The sequence below is a fragment of the Lactuca virosa genome, chromosome 4 (assembly GCF_052849685.1).
Source record: "Lactuca virosa cultivar CGN04683 chromosome 4, Lactuca_virosa_CGN04683_v6, whole genome shotgun sequence".
Lineage (NCBI taxonomy): Eukaryota > Viridiplantae > Streptophyta > Magnoliopsida > Asterales > Asteraceae > Lactuca > Lactuca virosa.
The window spans coordinates 111843334-111863933 of record NC_136429.1 but is presented as its reverse complement, the minus strand read 5'-3'; the positions used below and the strand labels follow the sequence as shown (position 1 = coordinate 111863933).

General features: G+C 32.8%; 1 protein-coding gene and 1 long non-coding RNA gene across 7 annotated transcripts; both read left to right on the top strand.

The window, feature by feature from the left end:
• The first annotated feature begins 2790 nt into the window (after positions 1-2790).
• Positions 2791-14070, top strand: LOC145107235 (lysine-specific demethylase JMJ28-like). 5 transcript variants are annotated; one of them, XM_079044078.1, is made up of 15 exons: positions 2791-3578; positions 4125-4276; positions 4487-4589; positions 4933-5152; positions 5229-5289; positions 5379-6306; positions 6380-6829; positions 6922-6994; positions 7099-7184; positions 7464-7583; positions 7673-7748; positions 7865-7939; positions 10503-10566; positions 11299-11406; positions 12671-14070. In XM_079044078.1, exons 1-11 carry the CDS (start codon positions 2976-2978, stop codon positions 7739-7741), a joined length of 2865 nt encoding a protein of 954 aa, XP_078900204.1. In that variant the 5' UTR covers positions 2791-2975; the 3' UTR covers positions 7742-7748; positions 7865-7939; positions 10503-10566; positions 11299-11406; positions 12671-14070. The 5 variants fall into 5 exon arrangements, with proteins under 5 accessions (XP_078900204.1, XP_078900202.1, XP_078900203.1 ...); XM_079044076.1 differs by having other exon boundaries at positions 11299-11436; XM_079044077.1 differs by having other exon boundaries at positions 11299-11448.
• Positions 14071-17546: 3476 nt separating this feature from the next.
• Positions 17547-19707, top strand: LOC145107234 (uncharacterized). Of its 2 annotated transcripts, XR_013707773.1 has the most exons (3): positions 17547-18922; positions 19034-19084; positions 19523-19707. It is a non-coding gene; the product is annotated as an uncharacterized LOC145107234 (long non-coding RNA). The 2 variants fall into 2 exon arrangements; XR_013707772.1 differs by having other exon boundaries at positions 19034-19707.
• Positions 19708-20600: the final 893 nt, after the last annotated feature.

Below are 20600 nucleotides of genomic sequence, written 5' to 3'. Positions count from 1 at the left end.
ATTAGAAATATAGATATAACAATTCATTTTAATGTAAATGGAATTATACATTTTCTTTAACTTCAAAAATATAGTTATGAGATTTTGGACTATCCAAAGTAATTATTTTGTGTATTATTATCTGAATAAAACCATTATAATTGATGTATCCTTAGATTCAATTGTATAAAATATATGATCACTACTTTCTCTAACATAAAACATATGACCAAACATACACATCATCATGAGAGAACCAAAATTTTATTATTATAATAATATATATTTTCATAAATTTTGTAATTCAAAACTACTTAGATAATATAAACAATTCATGGAAACATACATAAGTCATAATTAAACTACTATAAACATGTTAACAACATTCAAACAAATGAAGTTCATTTTAAAGTCTAACATGGACATCATGTAACATTGTAGGTGTAAACTACCAAAATACAAATACATTATCAAAATACTATAACTTTAATTACATGTCTATTGTTTTGTTTATGGATTAGGCATCTATATTTGATGAACGTATTTACGATGTGTGCCCCGATATTAACCATTCAATTGAGAATAAATGAGGCTATAAGCCTTTACGTCTGATAAGAGAAACAACTTCCCCGCTGTCTATGTATTTATTAAATGAATCGATTTAATTTAACTACTTGTTGTAGTCAAACCCCATAAAGGTAATTAAGTCAATAAAAAGTATCATTTTTACTAGTTGGTCTTGTACTTCCCATTTATTTTTAGTTGAGAAAAATATTTTCGTTTATTTTACTTTTTTACAAGGTAAAGTCCTCATATATGAAATATTTGTTCATTCCTTCCTAATAAATGATAACTATATCTTCATATGTATTAATCTAGAAGATTTCCATGGCTTATTTAAAGGACTTGACTACCTTGTTACACTTTGCATATTAAGTTAAACTTTCATACACAACAACAAATGTGTGTTATTAGATATTTGAATTTAATAAAACTGATATAAATATCAATTTTATCATCTATATGATACAAATATATATGATGACTACTAAAATGATTATTTAATTGCATATAATATTATACTCTTAGTTTACTTTCAGTCTCGCAACTTATAATATATTTAATGATCATCTGATAGAATATATTATTATAGGTATATGAATTTGGATTTTATATCTTATATAAAAAGGAAGTCAAGTGTCCAAAAGGAAGATGCTTTTGAATATGGATATGATGTTTAGTTAAAGGCAATACTCTCCAAAAAGTTTGAATAAGGATAATCATGAAGATTTTTACCATGAACAAGCTATTGGGTATTTGATATGTAATAATAAAGTATGGTAGCCTTTTGTAACCATAATTTTAAATTTGAGGGCCTTCCTTATCATTTTTGGTCAATTTCGATGACGACTCTTGCAATGCCCCTTTAGATTAGGTTTTAAAGGAGTCTTTCTATTTTAGACATACTAAATACTAAATACCAGCCTATGCTTGATCAAATTGAAGGGTGATATCCATTATAAATAAAATATGATGTATAAAGTGTCTTCCTTTCCCGAGTTAGTGAAAAAAAAATTATAAACAATGATCATGTACGGAATATGCTATATACTATTTAACTGTCTTAAAAAACTAATATGATTACATATCAATTATTCACCTTCAAATATGAACACCAATCCCCATCCACTAGTTATAAAATCCACACACTAAACATGATACACGTATTATGTGGATCAATAACCCCGGTCTTCATCTTTATCTCTTCGAAAATGTACGATACTTATACATAAATATATTAACTAATCAAACATGCATAATTACTGTCAACATAGTAGTTATTTCTTCATTCAAATCAATGCATGTGTTCAACCAATTTGATAATTATGAACAAATATCTCATATTAGCAGACATATTCAACTTGTTTTATTACAAACTAGGTGCATTATATGCATTATGGTCTCGTAAACCATGTACATTCTATGTATTATGATCTCATATCTCTTAACAAACATGTTAACAATTTTAACAACGAAATCAAACTCAATTCTTAGCTATATAACCCTTGAAACTCACCTTTATATTCAATTAAAATGCACATAAAAAGATATTAACCATCCATTTCTTTGAGAAAACAACTTACACATATAAATATATAAACTGATCAAGTATGTATATTTATTATTAAATATCATCTCTTTCTTTCCACCTACAATATGAACATGTTTGACAAGTTAAATAACATGTATTAACGAATATAACTAACACATTTTTTTGTTACAAATCGCATGCACTTTATACATCGTGAGCTTCATAAAATTGCTATATATGATAACTTGATTATCTAATTAAAATACAAAACTAATATGTACCACCTTACATTCTATCCTTTTCTTTTAGAAAATTTCATATATACCTTTCTTAAAATCAAAATGTATTTGTCAAAACTAATTTTTAAATATTATAATTTTTAAAGAGATTTATATCTACACAATTTTACCAAAATATATCATAAATCAAATATGCATGAAACCAAGGAACTATAAATGATTTAACCTACATTTTTTCATTACCATCCTCAAAAAATAATTTCCAATTGCAAGAAAAAGATTAAGTATGAACACTTTGATTTCAAATATTATTTTTTCTGTTTTTGTTGGTCAAACCTTATTTATTAGAAAAGATATACATGGAAGAAAATTACATTTGAAATAATTTTTTTTTTTAAAATTGCAAGGAGGCCTGTATTAAGTATTTACATTTACTCCTTTTCTATACACAAAATATAATACACATTACAAGAATCCAATACACATACATACATTGATACATACCAACGTCATCAACCTCCTGCCTGTGTACACTCTTCTTGTTTTCCCCAAATACTCAAAGAAACATCCTTTGATTTTCATCTTTTTTTACCAAGCTTTGATTTTGTAGCTAATTCTCATAAAATTCTGAAAATTTCGACTGTTTTAGCCAGCAAGACGCAAAAATGCTGGGATGTAAGAGAACTGACGGGAGAAGATGGCGGTGTCGCCGGCCAGTGATGGACGGGAAAGAGTACTGTGAAACACACTTCCTTCAGTACTGTCATCGGCTGAAGCACGAGCCAGTTCCCGCTGCTCTTAAACTTGCCGGAATTAGGCACAAGAAATTGGTCCCTAAAGTCGATGAAGAATCGTCACTTCAACATGGCGGAGAATACGAGTTACCCCTAAGAAGAAGGGGTAGAAAAAGAAATCTGCCATTGAAGGATGTGGATGCAGTTCGTCTACCCCGTAAAAGGGGTAGACCACCGATGAAGGAGGCTGTAGTTGAAATCTCTGATCAACTTGAGGATGGAAGCAAGTTAACTTTCCAAGACGGAAATCTGCACTTGTATAATATCAAACAGGAATATGAGAAAACTGTTGTTAAGGATCTCATGTTTGGACAAATGGTGATACCCCAACCTTCTCCGATGTCCTTACAATTCAGAACTGTGCAAAAAGAAGTTTCTCCGAAGATGAAAGTTGGGGTTCCATCTGCAACTAGATATCCCAGAAGGACGATCCGTTCTAAAAACGTTGAATCCGATCCAATTGCTACAGTTCAGGTTGTTTCTCATACCCAAATTTGTTATTTACGCATCTACATTGTTATGTTTTTGCTCGTCTATAACCTAATTTCTTAGGGTGCTTTACTGATGTTTTCAATTTTGTGTAGTTTTTTTCATAGAGAAAAATTACAATTTTAAAACGTATATCATATCAAATTTCCTCAATCTGGTAATTTCCATGGAATTCATCTCTTTACCAAAATTCAGGTTGATTTTCATTTCTCAAATGTAAAGGTGTAACTTTTTGGGGCTGGTCAAACGGGTCGGGTGGGTTGGTCAATGGGTCAAACATGTTCAAGATTTTTCTGGTGGGTCAAAGTCCATAAACGGGTCAAAACGGGCCGGGTTGACCCCTGACTTGTCTTTTGTCTTTTGTCTTTTAGTGTCATAGATGATTATAGATTATTAAACATGATTAAAGAATCATTGTTAAAGTAATGATCAAATTGTTGTCCACTGCTCATTTTCACATAAAATATGATGTTTTTTAATGTAAGTTCATAGCTTATGTTGTGTCTTTCTGTTTTTGGTTTATATTTCCAGATGTTACCAAATATAAAAGAAAATATAAAAGCATCTGCAAAGAAGAATATCATCAAGAGGTGCCATTGGTGCAAATACACCAGCTATCGTGTTTTTGTCCAATGCTCAACATGTAAAACACAGTTCTTTTGTAAAGAATGTATCGATAAAAGGTCCGTTTTACCCTTATAACTTTACCAAGATTCCATTAATGCTAATATACTCATGTTTTTGCTCTTGCTTATTGGTTAAAATCTTTATCCACTATGTTCTTAAACCATTGAAAAACATGTTGTGGTTACTTATATGGATCATAACGATAAATGAAGTTGAAATTACCTTTTATGTGATAAAATTTAAGATTTTTTTTTGCTTGGATTTAGGTTTTATTGTAGGACAGCAATCAAGAGATTGTGTCCTGTGTGTGAAGGGACGTGTGAATGCCGAACTTGCTCAAAAGCAAAATCTAAAGAAGTTAAAAAGAAGGTTAAAAATCGTATACTTTTATACTGGTTTTAGCATGACATGACATGACATGACATGTTATACAACTTCTGGGAAGTTAATGGGACAAAAATGGTAAACTTTTGTCCGATCTTTTAATAAGATGGGATGGAGAGTTGGAGACTCTCTTTCAATCTCCATTTGTGCAAAAGACGTGAATGCCCTTCTCATCCTCATCATCAAAATAGCCCTAGAAAGCTTATCCATTCCTGTTATGTCCCGAATAACAAACGCAAACACAGCCTACATACAAGATAATGTGTGCAAAAGACGTAAATGCCCTCATCCTAATCTGTTTGCTTTCATGTTATGAAATATATTTCAGGAGTTGGTGATTTATGATTGTGATGAGGAGGTGATGATTTACAATGGTGAAGAGGAGGAGGTGGTGGTTTCTGAACCTGAAAATGAGGTAGTTGTATACAATCATGAAAAGAAGTTTGACAAAAGTCAACAACTTCACATGATTCGCCTCCTTCTTCCACTTATGGAAAAAATAAATCAAGAAAAGATGAATGAGCTGGAAACCGAAGCTATAAACAAAGGTAAAGTGTCCTTTCTTTTTTCTTTTTTCTATTAAAACAAGAATCAAAAGGGTTTTCAATATTTGTTAAAATACAGGAAGAACTCATTCCGAATTACTAGTTCAGCTTGTAGAATGTCCCAAGAAGCCAATATGCAGGTGGGTTTTCAATATTTTCAAATAAAAGTTTCTTGAAATAATTTCTTATGCTGTTTTAAATGATCTTGTGGCTTATATTTTTGTCACAGTTTTTGCTCTTCATGGGTTACAGACATTCACAGAAGCTGTGAATATTGCTCTTACATTCTCTGCATTCATTGTTGTCAAGAGTTTCATGAAGGATACTTACATTCAGGTCTTGGAGATTTGAGGAATACTAGGCTAGTTAGAAGCAAATCAAGAAAGATTTCATGGACATTTAGCATAGATGGAAGCATAAGATGTCCACCACAAACTTTAGGTGGATGCAATCAAGATTTTCTCCAATTAACTTGTTTTTCCCCCTTTGGTTGGACAAAAGATCTTGAAGAAAACGCAAAGCAAATAGTAAACAAATATAAATTCAAGAAATCTTTAGGGCTTCTTTCTTCACCTTGCTTACTATGTGATGAAAATGACAAATTGGGTAGTGAAAAAGTTGGAAACTTGATTAAAAACAAGGGTTTGTATTTCAAGACTAAGCAAGATCTGATTGATAAAAATCTTGAACATTTTATGAAGCATTGGGGTAAAGGTCAACCTCTTGTAATCCGTAATGTGCTTCAAAGTCAACAACATTTGAATTGGGATTTCGGTTACTTGTTGTGCAAGTATCTTGAAAGGAGTGAAGGAAAAGGAAGATCAAAAGGGGGATTTGATTGGTGTGATGTGCAATTTGGTAGAAAACAGATTTTTAAAGGGGGTGTAACACATGAAAATGTGTGGCAAGAGCTTTTGAGATTCAAAGTTATGTTTTCTTCAAACTTTTTTCAAGATCATTTCCCAGATCATTATGCTGCTGTGATGGAATCTTTACCTGTTCAAGAATATATCACAGGTTTTATGAATCTTGCAATGAATGTTTCACATGAAACTGGAAACCCTAATTTGGGACCTCGTGTTTGTATCTCATATGGTGAACCGAATCTTACAGATGCTGATTTTATAACTAAATTGTGTTTTCATGCGTATGATATGGTAATTTTTCAATTACTTTATTTTTAATGTTATTATATGAAACCTATTGATGTTTCCTCTTTTAAAAATACAGGTTAATATTCTTGCATATGCTACTGATAATCTGATTTCTGAGGACAATCTTAATAAAGTCAAGATCTTGATGAACAAATACAGTTCACAAGAGCCTATAAAGTCTTCAAGGAAGATCAAAACAAGAAATGAACTCGAAAAACTATTTGAAAGTTCACCAAAATTGGAGGCGAAAAATAAAGATGTAGATATGTCATCTGATGATTTAAGCACTGAAGATTCTGATTCTGATTCTGATTCTGATTCTAATTCTGATTCTGATTCTGATGATGAAGTTTCAGCTTATTCTCAACATGAAATTGGGACATGTAGTCATTATGAAGAGGAACAAATAGTTGAAACTCATGGGATTGAGTGGGACATTTTTCACCAAAAAGATGTCCCAAAGCTTTTGGAGTATCTGAAAAAGTATTCTGATAAACTCGGTAAATCTTGTGGTTCTCCAAAAAAGGTATAATTTTGTTCAATTTAAAAACATAAACGAGAATCTATATTCTATCAGATATAACTTAAATACGTATTTACATTTTACATGCATTACAGGTTGTTCATCCACTTTTTGATGAAGTCTTTTACTTAGATGAGCTTCATAAACTGAGAATCAAGGAAGAATTCAGTAAGTTTCCATCTTTCAACAAGTTAGTTTTAATTGTTTTTTGATTATCATTCTCATTAATGTTAATTACTTAATATATTGTATTTCTATTATTATATGATTAGATGTTGAACCATGGAGTTTTGAGCAACATATTGGTGAAGCTGTTATCATTCCAGCTGGTTGTCCTTACCAAATGAAGAAAGTTAAGGTAACATGTTATAACTTATCTCTAAAACCTTAATTTATGTATATACATGTATTCTTTTTGTTTTGTTATATCTGATATACAAGAATTAGCAACATATTTTAATTTATTTGTGTATTACATTTATATCATCCTACTTCCATTTCTTTCTACTACCACATTGTAATTAAAATGTTTTACTAGGAAGAAACGAAAGAAGCATACTATAATAATTAATAAACAAATAAATGAAAGTAAGTTGCTATTTCTTGCATTTAACATTAGATGTTTATTTATGTGTAGTCATGTGTTAATGTGGTTTTGGATTTCATCTCACCCGAAAGTGCAACTAACTGCATTAAAGTAGGCGATGAAATTCGCCGACTTCCTGTAAATCACAAAGCCAAAGGGGCAATGCCAAAGGTGAATATTTTAACAGTTAACATAATATTTCTTTTTTTGGATATGTATATGTGGATAGTATTACTAATGTAAGAAAATTCTCTATTTAGGTCAAGAATATGGTTATTAATGGCATGGATGCAGCAATTGAAGAAATCCGTACGATTTTAAAACCGTAGTATTTATGTAAGTACAAAGGAAGGGCATTAATGTCTTTTGTCATGTGTAACATAGGGGCTTGAAGCTCTTTAAACCAATTTTTTTAATATTTTGTTTTAACACCACTATTCTATCATCTATAGGTACATGAGACTTGAAGCATGATATGGAGCATGTACATTCCAAAGCCAAGTCAACTAAAATGATGTTTAAAAATGGTATTTTGCTTATGTCACCAATTAGCGACTCTTTTATTGGACTATAAACTCATGATGTGATGTTTAGTGGTTTCCTTAAAACTGTTTTATGGTAGTTTATGGGGCGTTGTGGCGCCTATGTTTATGAGGTTTGCACATGTGTCGTCTTTTTTAAGTCATATATATATATATATATATATATATATATATATATATATCATGAATTGCATCACAAAAACCAAATTCATAATAAGAAAGTAGGCACAAGATGTTGAGTAGGAAATAAAACAAGAATTGATTGCATGATTGATACATTTGCTTCCGTAAATCTAGCATGCTTTTTGTTACTTGTTTCTATCTTAGATATATGTTGAATTTGACTAAATGTTTTGACTATCGGTTGATCGAATATTTGCTTGTTTGTAAAGCATATATTTTGTCTAGATAAACTATACTCGAATAGAAAGAAAACTACGTATAATAACTAATGTGATCATAAATGTGGGTTTTCTCTTCCTTTTGGTCACACTCATTGGTGTTGGGATACTTGTCAAAGGGTATATATGACTTATATAGGACTACTCCCTTAATGATTTGGTGTTATTTAAGTGGAGAGGCAAAGGGGAGAAAGGCTTTAGCTAGTAATACTAGGACGTAAAGTGTTGCGTGTGAATAAGATGCTAGTTGTGCTATAAAAATGGTATATACGCTGTGTGTGTATATATATATATATATATATATATATATATATATATATATATATATATATATATATATATATATATATATAGGGGATGATTCCAATAAAAACAGTAAATAAAGTGAGAGCGTGAGAACACTACTTTTTTATTATTATTCTGCTATGAATTTTGTATATACAATGAATTTTGTATATACAGTTATATTTCATTATTCAGTATTGAATATATGAATAATTGTACATTAATATTCACATTAAAATTTACTTAAATGCTACACATATAAAATTCATAGCAGAATAATAACATAAAAGTAGCGTTCTCATGTTCTCACTTTATTTAGTGTTTTTATTTGAACTTATTCCTCTCTGTGTGTGTGTGTGTGTGTGTGTGTGTATATATATATGTATATGTATGTATCTTGTATGTGTATACGAATGGATATATTACTATAAGTGGGTTGAATTTTTGAAGTATAATGTTGTAATAAAAAGAAATGAAAGTAGGATGCTATAATAACAAATTAATGAAAGTAGGTTGCAATTACACGGGCTTAAGTAATGGCAACTTTAGTACCTTCTTATGATTCGTCTTTCTAAGAAGAAACTGTGTGATCCCTCACCCCAAGTGATAGATCAACTAACCTCACAAGTCACAATTACCAAACTACCCTCGAACTAGTCACAATGCCACTCATGATATTGTGATCTAGGGCGTTCTAGGAGTTGGGTAGAGGTTCACAAAATGAAAAGAGGGAGGCCGATAAAACAATATGAACAATTTCCTTGTGCGACTTAAAGGGCAATTATGGAAAAGATTGTGATGGAGAATGAAGATGCCTATTTGCTACTTCTATGTAAAACTTAGTCTAGAATTAAAGACATTAGTTTATGACTTTATGGTACATGTTGTATATAAGAGAAGAAGAAATCTCATAAGAACTTATAAGAAATGAAGGTTAGGCCTATTTATTTTTGATGTTTAACATTTTCTTTTAGTGGGTTGTATTTATGTGAAGTAAGGAATTGTGGGTCCCATTTATGAGTAATAAAGATGGGACCTACAAAATAGTTCACGGAAAGTTTTGGGCAAAGGAGCACCATATATAGAAACTATATCCGTTGAGTTAAATTTGTAATAATAAATATGTTCTTATATTCTTAATAAAGCTCTCCATTATAAACACACCAAAGATCTAAGATATTAAATACATAGACTCCAAAATTTATTCACTTAACCTTGTTTTACAACTATGCTTCCTTCAATGTCTTTCACTTAGCCTTACACTTGTGTGAAAATTCCACTCTTTTATGCTCCATACATCCGAAAAATATAGATATTTTAGTTATTTATTGTCCAAATAATTAGATTTCTACTTTAGGATTGTTAAGCATGATATTGTATATATGGAAAATATACAAATTGAAGGGTGTATTACTATTACTATTACAAATTATTACTATTACAAATGTATATGGAAACATAAAATCGGTATGGATATTTATTGTTTTAGAACACTTGTTGAATTGGAGGGTGTAATAATTATGTTAGTTGAAGATGTAATCCGATTATCATTGGTCAACTATATCTTTATGACTTTTGGTCAACTTTCTTGATGCCAAAACAAGAAAAATTAATGCTGCTGATGTGGCATTTGAACGTGTGTCGTGCTTGCTTTCTTGCATGACTAGTTTCATATAAGTACAAATTTATTTTGTTTGTTTCTTTGAATTAGTATCTTAGTCATCAACTTTATTGGCATGTGGAAAGTATTAGAGTAATTATGACATCAGCAATGACAATATTCTTATAATATGCATGTAATTGTGTTACATTCTTTATTTAGATTTCTTATTAATCTAATACACATAAAATTTCATTTTCAGGTGGTATTGACCATTGCTATTTCTCAATTCAGCAAAAGGCTTCTTCAAAGTGTTGTGTAAAAGGGTATAAAATTCTAAATTCCTGATAGTTAAGTTCATTCATTATTTTTCCATAATGATACCTCTATATTACCTTTTGAGATCTTGTATTTGACTTTCACAATGTTGAAAATATGATCAAAAGCACATAATTGTTGAATTAACATTAATTACAATCTCACCTTTCTTTTTCAGTAAAAGCTTCATTAATGCTAATTATTTCTCTCATCTTTGCTTTTTTGGGGATATTGTAACTTGGAATATAGATATAGTTAAAAGTACGTATATTTTGAAGTATATTAATCACATACCCCATTTTTCCTTTTTAAGATGTATATTTTGTCTCCACATAAAGTTTAAACATGGTTAAAAAGTACATATGCATTGAAATAATGTTAACCACTTAAATATTGCATGATGCATGATAAATTCTGTAATAATAAAAAATATTTCTTAATCAAGGCTGCTATAAAAATTTCTTATTAAGCAAATATGCATCAACCGAGTTTTATTTCCTTCCATGTTCACCTTTAAAATTAGGTCTACTCATGTTTAATGTCAACAATGTTGTAAAAAAATTGGAAATTTATTTAATTTCTTTCTTTGGGTTAACATGATAATATTGCATTTGTGTGTTTTTTGTATAGAAGTCATGACATCAAGTATATCATGTTTATCTTTTTTAAATAACAGAGGGGCAGTTTGTGTCTTTATCTAAATTTCTTATTAAGCAAATATTTATCATTTTCTGTTGCAGAACTTTTGTGGTGATCGATAGAAGGGCGTTTTAGTCAAAATCCATTTTGATGAACTTTGAACTGGAGTTAAATTGCAGGCCTTAAATCTTTGAATCAGTCAACAAGAGGTAAAGTTAAGGTTGATCACATGCAATAAGGTATGAATTAAGGTAATCATTATACTTGTTATTTCCTAAAATAGCATGTTGGGAATATTTATTTTTAGTAATTTAACGTTTTCGTTCAATGGGTCATATTTATTTGAACTTTGAAGTGAGGAAAATGAATTTGTGATTGTGGGTCCCATTTATGAATAAAAAAGATGGGACCTAGCAAATAACATAAACTATTTACATCTTAAATAAAGGAAGCACCATATAAAAAACTATAGAATTTGTAATAATAAATGCATTTTCCATTATAAAACACTAGAAAATAGCTAATTTATTAATTTTGTTGGTTTCAAAGATAATCTGATTCGAATATGGGTATATATGGAAACATAAAATTGGTCTGAATATTTATTTTTTTAGAACAATTGTTGAATTGGAGGGTGTATTATGTTAGTTCAAGATGTAATCTAATTATCATCTGTCAACTATGTCTTTATTACTCTTGTGATGAAAAAAAGTTAATGACATGCTGATGTGGCATTTGAACAGGTGTCGTGCTTGCTTTCTTGCATGACTACTCTCATATAAATACAAACTTATTTTGTTTGTCAGTCATCAACTTTATAAGCATTTGGAATTTTTTTGGAGAAATAATGACATCAGCAATGTCAATATTCTTATAGTATGTGTGTTATTTATATATGTTTATTTTCTTTTTTAAAATGCATTTAAGGTTTCCACAGAGATTAATGTATGGTTAAAAGTACTTATTTAACTATTATATTGAACTAAATTAATCGCTTGCTTCATCTTATTCTTTCCTGTTGTTAAAAAGTTTGAATTACAATTCTACTCAATCATAAATTCTAATTACTCACATTGATGAAGTTCTTAGCTAAGTTAAGGGTATATATGGAAACATTATAGTTCATACTTTTAGAATTGTATGAGTATTAATTTCTTTTGGTTGAAGACATAACCTGATTACCATGCATCAATCCTTTTTTATTTCTTTCCATTTCCATCCTTTAAAATTAGGCCTATTCATGTAAGAAAATATGGAAAATTTATGTTTGTTTTTTGGGTTATCATGATATGATTGACATCATGACATGTGTAGGAATCATGACATTATCAATGATGGTATTCTGGTTTGACTTATCATCAAGTAATTATGTCACTTTTTTTATTTTATTTTGTAAAAAAAATTAACGAATGGGTAGTTTGTAACTTTATCTAGATTTCTTATTAAGCAAACATTCATCAATTTCTATTGCAGAAGCTTTCTAGGGCTATTTTTAATAAAGAGGATGAGGAGGGCATTATGGTCATTTGCACATACGAGACATCAAGAGGTAAAGGTAAGGTTGGTCACAAGCAATAAGGTATGAATTAAGTTAATAACTAAACTTTCTATTTCTTACAATAGCAACCCTCACATTTCCTTTTTAAGTATTACTTTTGTCTTCACACAAAGATAAGATAGGATTAGAACTTAGAAGCACCACATATTAATCTCATTATCACTAATCACTTACCCTAATATTTCCTTCTCAATGTTATGTTGAGATAGAGTACATATATGTTGGGTTGAAATTACTCACTTAACAAGTATATCTGTCATTTTCTCAAATAATTTTTAAATATCATTTATCCAGACACCACTTAATGGGAAAAAAAAGAAAAAAAACAGGATTAAGTTATTATTATCGATCGAATGCACTAATGGTATTTCTACAATTGCCTATATGAAATGCTGAATTAGAAAATAAGTAATAACCACTTTTTCCCACCTTTCCTCTTTAGGCATTGCATTTGAGACTTTACACAAAGTTTAAGGTATGTTTAAAAATTGCATGTATGTCGTATTAAGTCTTTAATAGTCATCTATTTCAACACTTTTTATGATTGACTTGCTTTTTAAAAAAAAAATTCTAATACCAAAATTGAAATTTGGGGTAAATGCAAGTGATAGTAAACCTAATTTCACTTATTTGTGTAGTTATTAATAGCACACTGCTTTCATTTCTTTCTATTACCACATTGTAGTTTTTTTTTTTAATCTATTAAGGCGTTGTACTTTGATAAATCTACCCAATTATAGCATTAATACTTTCAATTTCTTTCGTTATTACAACACTGTATTTTGAAAAATCCACTCAACTGTATTTGAGAATTGTTTTGTATTTGGATGACATTGCTATAACTGGGTAGATGTTTTGAATTACAATGATGTTAATAGGAAGAAATGAAAGTAGGATGTAATAAACAATTTAATGGAAATATTTAAGCTTGAAATTTTAGTATCATATTCTTGAAATTCAAGATTGACATATATAATTTAGGGTGATGCAAATCTCAAATACTTTTTTGAAGATGCTTTTTATCATCTAGCATATGGTTCTTGATTTTTGAAAGCAACTTACATAGAATCCAATGGATGTGAAGAGATTGAATTGCAAACTTCATATAGAAGCACATTTTGGAATTGTCATCCTCCTTTTGGCTCAATCTGTTGTATTATTTAACAAAACAGACTGTATTTGATGTGCATTGGACTGAAACTTATATTGAGGGACAGAATATTAGTTATTGTAAATAAATTTGTAGTTTAGGATGTAATATTCATTTCTTTTGTGTAACATGCTAACATCTCCAACTGCTTTTGGCATTTGTGTAATACCTAAAATCTTGAAAATTAGAATAAAAATAAAAATATAAGTTGCAAAAAAAATGATGTATATTGGAATCGTTAGTTGTATCTATTTCTTCACACAATGCTTCCTAGTTGTCATTCACAGTTTGCTGTCCATTGACCATGAATAATCTATGCTTCTTTTGTTTATTTATTTTTTTTGTTTTTCTCTTAAAGCATCTTTAATAGTTAACCTCATACAAACTTATTGTTTTTGCTACATCATCTTTCTATTAATTTTTATCTAATAAAAAGCTTTTATCAAATACCCTTTTCAAAAGCTTTTTTCAATAACCGACTAATTTAGCATTTATCCATCTTAAATGTTTTATTAAGTCTTCTTATATAATTTATTATTTTTACTAACATATGTCATATTTTTAGGTATTTTACGGGTAGTTTTTTCAAAAAACTTGTGGGGTATTTTTATTATTATTATTTTTTTTTTTAAGAAAAAGGGAGGTGGGAGTCGGTTGGGTACATGGGTTTGGGTTTAAATTGTTTATTTTTATAAAGAAAATATATAAAAAAGCTAAAATAAAATAAAAGGTTAAAGAAGTATTTTTTTTTTATGACAAAAGACCAAACAGACTAGTGTTTTTGAAACCATATGGACCAAAGGAGTTTTAATAATTGTCCTTATTATTTATGTTTTGGATAAACCATACGGACCAAAAGAGTTTTAATAATTGTCATTATTTATGTTTTGGGAAATCGCATGGAATAATCATGTAATATTGTCTTTAAATTATATACTTTCTTTATAAAATCTATTCATATTTATTTTGTTTATTAAATCAATTGATTAACTAATAAAAAATCGAATATCATGATATAAAATGAAATATCATTAATTGTAGGGATAAATGTGGCAAAACTTAAAAAGAAATTAAAAAACTAAAAGAAAACTAAATGTTTTGAGTGAACTTTTAAAAAAGCGTACGGTAAAATGTTTTCCAAGTTTTTTTTTTCTAAATGGTAAAACACCTTTAGACTTATTTTCCTTCGTCTGAATGTTTTTACATTTTATCTTATTAATCGAACCACTAATTTTTTTTCTTATTCTTTAATGTTTGGCTTTTTGGTACTTGAAATATTGTCCATCATCTTGTTTAGGCCATGGGGTATGGGGGTGTTTCTACGCACATAAAGATCTATGTGGAGGGGATGTTCAAGCGTGAACACCGCCCCGATAGGTGTAAAGGTGGCGAGGATTGAAGCTGGTCACGGGTTTTCACAACCAATCAAAAACATTTCTCCCACAAAACTTATCGGCTTCTCTTTATCTCTCTCTTCCTTTTATCTTTCTCTCTCTTATTCACTAGTTGTTTACTAGTAAACACCATCCCAAACAATAGTGAATGTAATGTGAAAGAGATATAATGCTGATGTGGAATCAATTTCACAGGTGAATACATTGTCAACATACCCTATAGCCTTAAAGACCAATTAGTGAACAAACATGCATGTATATTGATGATATTAGGTCCATTAGCATGGCCTAGACAACTCTGGCAGCCTTGTCTGACGCTCTCTTGCCAGCTCAGCCTGACGTTTTCTTGCCAGCCCTGCCTAGCGCTCTCCTGCCAGCCCTGCCTGGCGCTCCCTTGCCAGCCTTTCTGGGGTGCGTGCCCGCCAGCCTTGCCCGACGCCTCCGGATGACCTTGCCTAACTCCTTGCTAACTGGGGGTTTTGGGCTAGCCCAAGGCTTGACCTAATTTCCCCTTGACCTAATTGTCCCCTATAAAGTGAACAATGCCTCCTCCATGGAGATGGACTTTGCCCATCGGCTCAGCCGCCACTCTAGACCCTTTCCGATGGCTCAGCCGCCACTGAGGAGTTTCCCCTTGGCTTAGCCACCGCTCTCCACCTACAGCCACCATGTCCATACACTACCGTAACACCAAGATGGTTCTCTCCAACTAAGAATAACCATCTCATCTCTACCAACTGATCTAACTTGATCGTTGGAGCCTGCTCACGAGGCGCAGTCCCTGGGGCGGTTCTAACGACTTTTCTATGTGCTTCTCAGATCTCCGTCGTAGCAGTTGTCCAGAAGACATCCCGAAGATCCATGTCGCATCATTTGGTGCCACCTGGACTCGAACGAGCAACCACCATCTCGCTTGGTTTCAAGCTCGCTCTTGCCTAGATCTGTTCAGATCTGTTGCGTTTCAGCTCAAGTTTTGCTCATATCTATTCATTTCTACCATTATTTGTTCAGATCCGTTTGGCTCTTGCCAAGATCTGTCCAGATCTAATTAGCTATCTTTTTGATCTCTCGATCTGATGCATTTTTCGTTCAGATCTGTAGATTTGCTTCATTTTTAGCTCAGATATCTAGATCTGCATGTTTTTGTTCACTCAATCATCTCTCAAGTTTAAAAACACCTTATTAGATCTGTTTTTATTTACATTTTGATGGTTCACCTCAGCAAGTTGGGGGAGAAAAGAGGTTTTTACGAGTCTTTCCTCATCTTTGTTCATATTTTGGTGTTTTATCCAGCAACTTGAGAAGAAAAGAAATTTTCGTGATTATTTACCATATTTCTAGTTTATGTTATCAAGAAATCACCTTTAGTTTATGATATTCTGTGTATAACTTCATTCAAGTTGTTTATTTGCTGTTCTTTAGAAGCTTAGAGAAGGAAAACGCGAATTTTTTCAGATCTGTTTTCGTTCAGATTTTGGTGATTTATTCAACAAGTTGAGAAGAAAAGAATTTTTTTACAAGTTTTTACCTCTTTTACCAGCTCATTATTACAAGAAAATTCACTTTTAGTTGATGATTTTTTTTCAGAAAATCACATTTAGTTTATGATTTTCTGTGTACAACTTCCCTCAAGCTATATAGAAGCTTGGAGAAAGAAATAAGTGTTATAAGTTTTTACATTTTCAGAAAACTGTTCTAGTTGAGGTTTTATATATGTAATATCATTTCTTGAAACATTCTGTTTGTACGCAATGCTATATTGCTTGTACGTCCCAAAAACGTCCGAGAAATACCATAATTCTGTTAGATATTTATGCATTTTTACCAAAACACATCCCATTTTGTTTATCATTAGTTTATAGTTCATCCCATCAGTTAAGGTAAAAAAAAAGGAGGGAGAAAGGGAGTTCTACAAGAAGAAGTGATCGATAAAAAGAGATGTATAAACCCATCAAAAATTCGTTCATCCTTTTTTGACACATTTACCTCAAAAATCGCATCTATCTATTACCCTAAAGTTTACAACTAAAAATCATAAAGCAAAAAAGGAATTACAGGATTAGTGACTTGTTGTCACCTCTCAACCGACAAAAAAAGGGGGGAAGGGTGCTGCACCATAAGGCAAAAGACAAAAAGCATGTAGAAAAGTCAAAAGGCGGGTCCCACCTTGCTCATATGTTCTTCCAAAAGTCGTCGACCCCCACCTGGTCCCTCTTCTTCCCAAGAAAACATCAGAGGCAACTTTTCTTCAAATACCACATCCCCTCATCAGACAACTCTTACCGGCAGAAGCTTGCCGACGCCATTCACTAGTAGCCTCCAATCTCCGACGAAATTGCTCCGAAAGCAGCTGTCGCCAACCAGAACTATCAGAGCATTCGTCACCAACCGGAGCTAAAGCTACGATAGTCCCTTATCTCTCGATTCACCACCAGGAACCGGAGCTACAACACCTCCCATCGTCGTTCGTCGACTACAAACGCCTCCCCTGACCATCGTCGGGTGCCTCCAGCTCAGACAAATCGACTCCAAGATGCCGCTGCAGCCGATAAACCACTACCGGAAGCGACAACGATCCCAATTTCTCCATCTCTTGCCGCCTATCGGAGCTACGCCATCGATCTCCATTGCCAACCGACCACCTTTAATTTACGACCTCACAGAGCTGCGCCGAAAGTGATATCACATCTCCGATTTCCCTCCACAACAAGCATCCTCCAACAAGAACCCATCCACCTCCGGTCTTCGATTTCATTTTTCTTGGGACCTCCTGGTAACGAAACAAGACAGAAGAGCACAACTGAAGATTCCTTTTTCTTCAAAACTAATGAAAAAGAAACCATAGTGTCCCCACATGTGATGGCCAATACGTTTGAAAAAAGGAGACGTGGGCCTAATGGACTGCAATTTCGTTTTGGGCTCCTTTCAATCTGGGTATCTCATGTTTTTGGGCTACTACATGTGGGCTGCCATTATTTTATTTTGGGCTCCCATGACAAACGGGCTGCTAGCTTGCGCTCCTCTAAAAATAGCCTTTTCCATTTTTTATGGAATACGTCAACAACTTATATGGGCTAACTTTACAAGATCAACTATTTAACGATTGGGCATTGCATGCTTAGCTCAACAAAAAACATTTTTAGATAATGCGTTGCTATACAGACCACTCGTCGTTTTAAAAAAAAGGGAAGGGAGAAGAGTAGTACACTACCGCTACTCTGCGAAGTGCTCTGAGTAACAATCGCAACAAAAAATCTTAATCAACTTATGATTTCAAGAAAAAACATACTAACTATCAAATTTGATTATATTGTCTTTTCAGATCTCCGTTCCAACGCCGCGACACTCAGAGCTCGCCGACGGCAAACACGCGGAGCAAAGCTCGGTTTGTAAAGCATTTACAGGGGACTCGCGAAGTGTGCATTGCTGACCAGTCACTCAAAGTTTCCTTCAGTGGGCATAGAAATTTAACCCTACCCGATGTTGGCTGCGGGCCGCGTCCCCCCAACTCCCGGGATAGGTGCTGGTTCCCTCGAGAAAGTTTTAGAAACTTCTCAGTTCCCCACCCGGCGTTGGCTGCGGGTCTCACCCCCCTAACCGGGGCATGCGCGGTTTCCTCAATGGTATTTCTATGAACGACTTTTAACTATGACTAGAACTGTTCGTGGAGGAGTTAGCTTAGCATCTAAAGTGGTTATTACAATTTGCTTATTAGAGATAATTATATTATGTAGGCGGAGTCTAGACTGTGCGTGGGGTGCTAGATCTACTTGCTTACTTCCGATGTGAGTCTTCTCACTATACTTACCTGAGCGGTAATACTGTGTGACCGGAGGGTCTTATTGAGTTATCGACCGGAGGGTCATATGTGTTTATACTGAGTTATGTGATATTATGTATTTTGTCTTTGTGATATGTGCTCTATTCTGTGTTTTACTGAGATAGGACCGGAGGGTCCAAACCGAGTTGTGAGACCGGAGGGTCTTCACTGAGATATAGGACTGGAGGGTCCAACCCGAGCTATGAGAGCGGGGGGTCCTCACTGAGACACATGACCGGAGGGTCCACACCAAGCCGTGAGACCGGAGGGTCCTCACCGAGACGCATGAGACCGGAGGGTCCATGCCGAGTTATAGCCATGAAAGGCTTATTATTTGTGTATGTGGTATTTTGGGGAACTCACTAAGCTTTGTGCTTACCGTGTTGTGTGTTATGTGTTTCAGGTACTTCTCAGGATCGCGGGAAGGCGTCGGCTTGATTGTACACACATGTTTGAGTATATGTCGAGGATTCTGGGATATTATCAGTTGTTTTGTTAAATCGTGTTTTTGACATTTGATACATTGTGATTTTGAGAAAATGTGATACTGATTTTATGTGATTTAAAAATAAAATTTTTGTTTGAAAATTTAGAGTGTTACAGCTCAGTCCTATTACGTTTTGATCTATCTCTATAGATCCTAATACCAAGTATATATGCATCCTCTCCTAGATCCTTCATAGCGAAACAACTCCCAAGCCATGTCTTAACACTTGTAACATCGGGATATCGTTTCCTATAAGGAGTATCTCATCCACATACAACACTAGGAAGACTAAAATACTCCCACTAGCTTTGATATATACGCATGACTCACCTTTACTTCTTGAAAATCCAAACTCTTTGTCCTTTTCATGAAAGCAAAGGTTCCAGCTACGAGACGCTTGTTTTAGACCATGTATGGACCTTTCAAGCTTACACACTCTATTTGGATATTTTGGATCTATGAAACCCTCATGTTGTGCCATATACACATCCTCTATGAGTTTTTCATTAAGGAAAACGGTTTTCACATCCATTTGTCATACTTCATAATCGTGAAAAGCTTCCATGGCAAGCAATATCCTAATAGACTTGATCTTGGCTACTAGTGAGAATGTTTCCTCATAATCAATCCCTTGAGTTTGAGTATAACATTTTGCAACCAACCTAGCCTTGAACATGTGCACATTTCCATCCATGCCAGTCTTCTTCTTGAAGATCCATTTGCACCCAACAGTTTTGATGCCAGGGGTGGGATTAACCAAATTTCAAACTTGGTTACCATATATAGACCGAATCTCGTTCTCCATGCTTTCCTTCCACTTGGAAACCGCAGGGCATGCCATCGCTTCCTTATAGTTAGATGGCTCATCCATATTAACCAGTTTACGATCACTGATTAATATGTCTCCTTTTATGGTCATATGGAAACCATAGAACTCAAGAGGAAGACGAACTATATTGGATCTGCGAAGGGGAGGTGGAGATATATCATTTTG

Coding starts and splice junctions, on each gene's coding strand:
- LOC145107235 (XM_079044078.1), top strand. CDS start 2,976: ATGCTGGGATGTAAGAGAACTGACGGGAGAAGATGGCGGTGTCGCCGG. Junction 6,995..7,098: donor GAGAATCAAGGAAGAATTCA/GTAAGTTTCCAT, acceptor TTATATGATTAG/ATGTTGAACCATGGAGTTTT. Junction 7,185..7,463: donor ACCAAATGAAGAAAGTTAAG/GTAACATGTTAT, acceptor ATTTATGTGTAG/TCATGTGTTAATGTGGTTTT.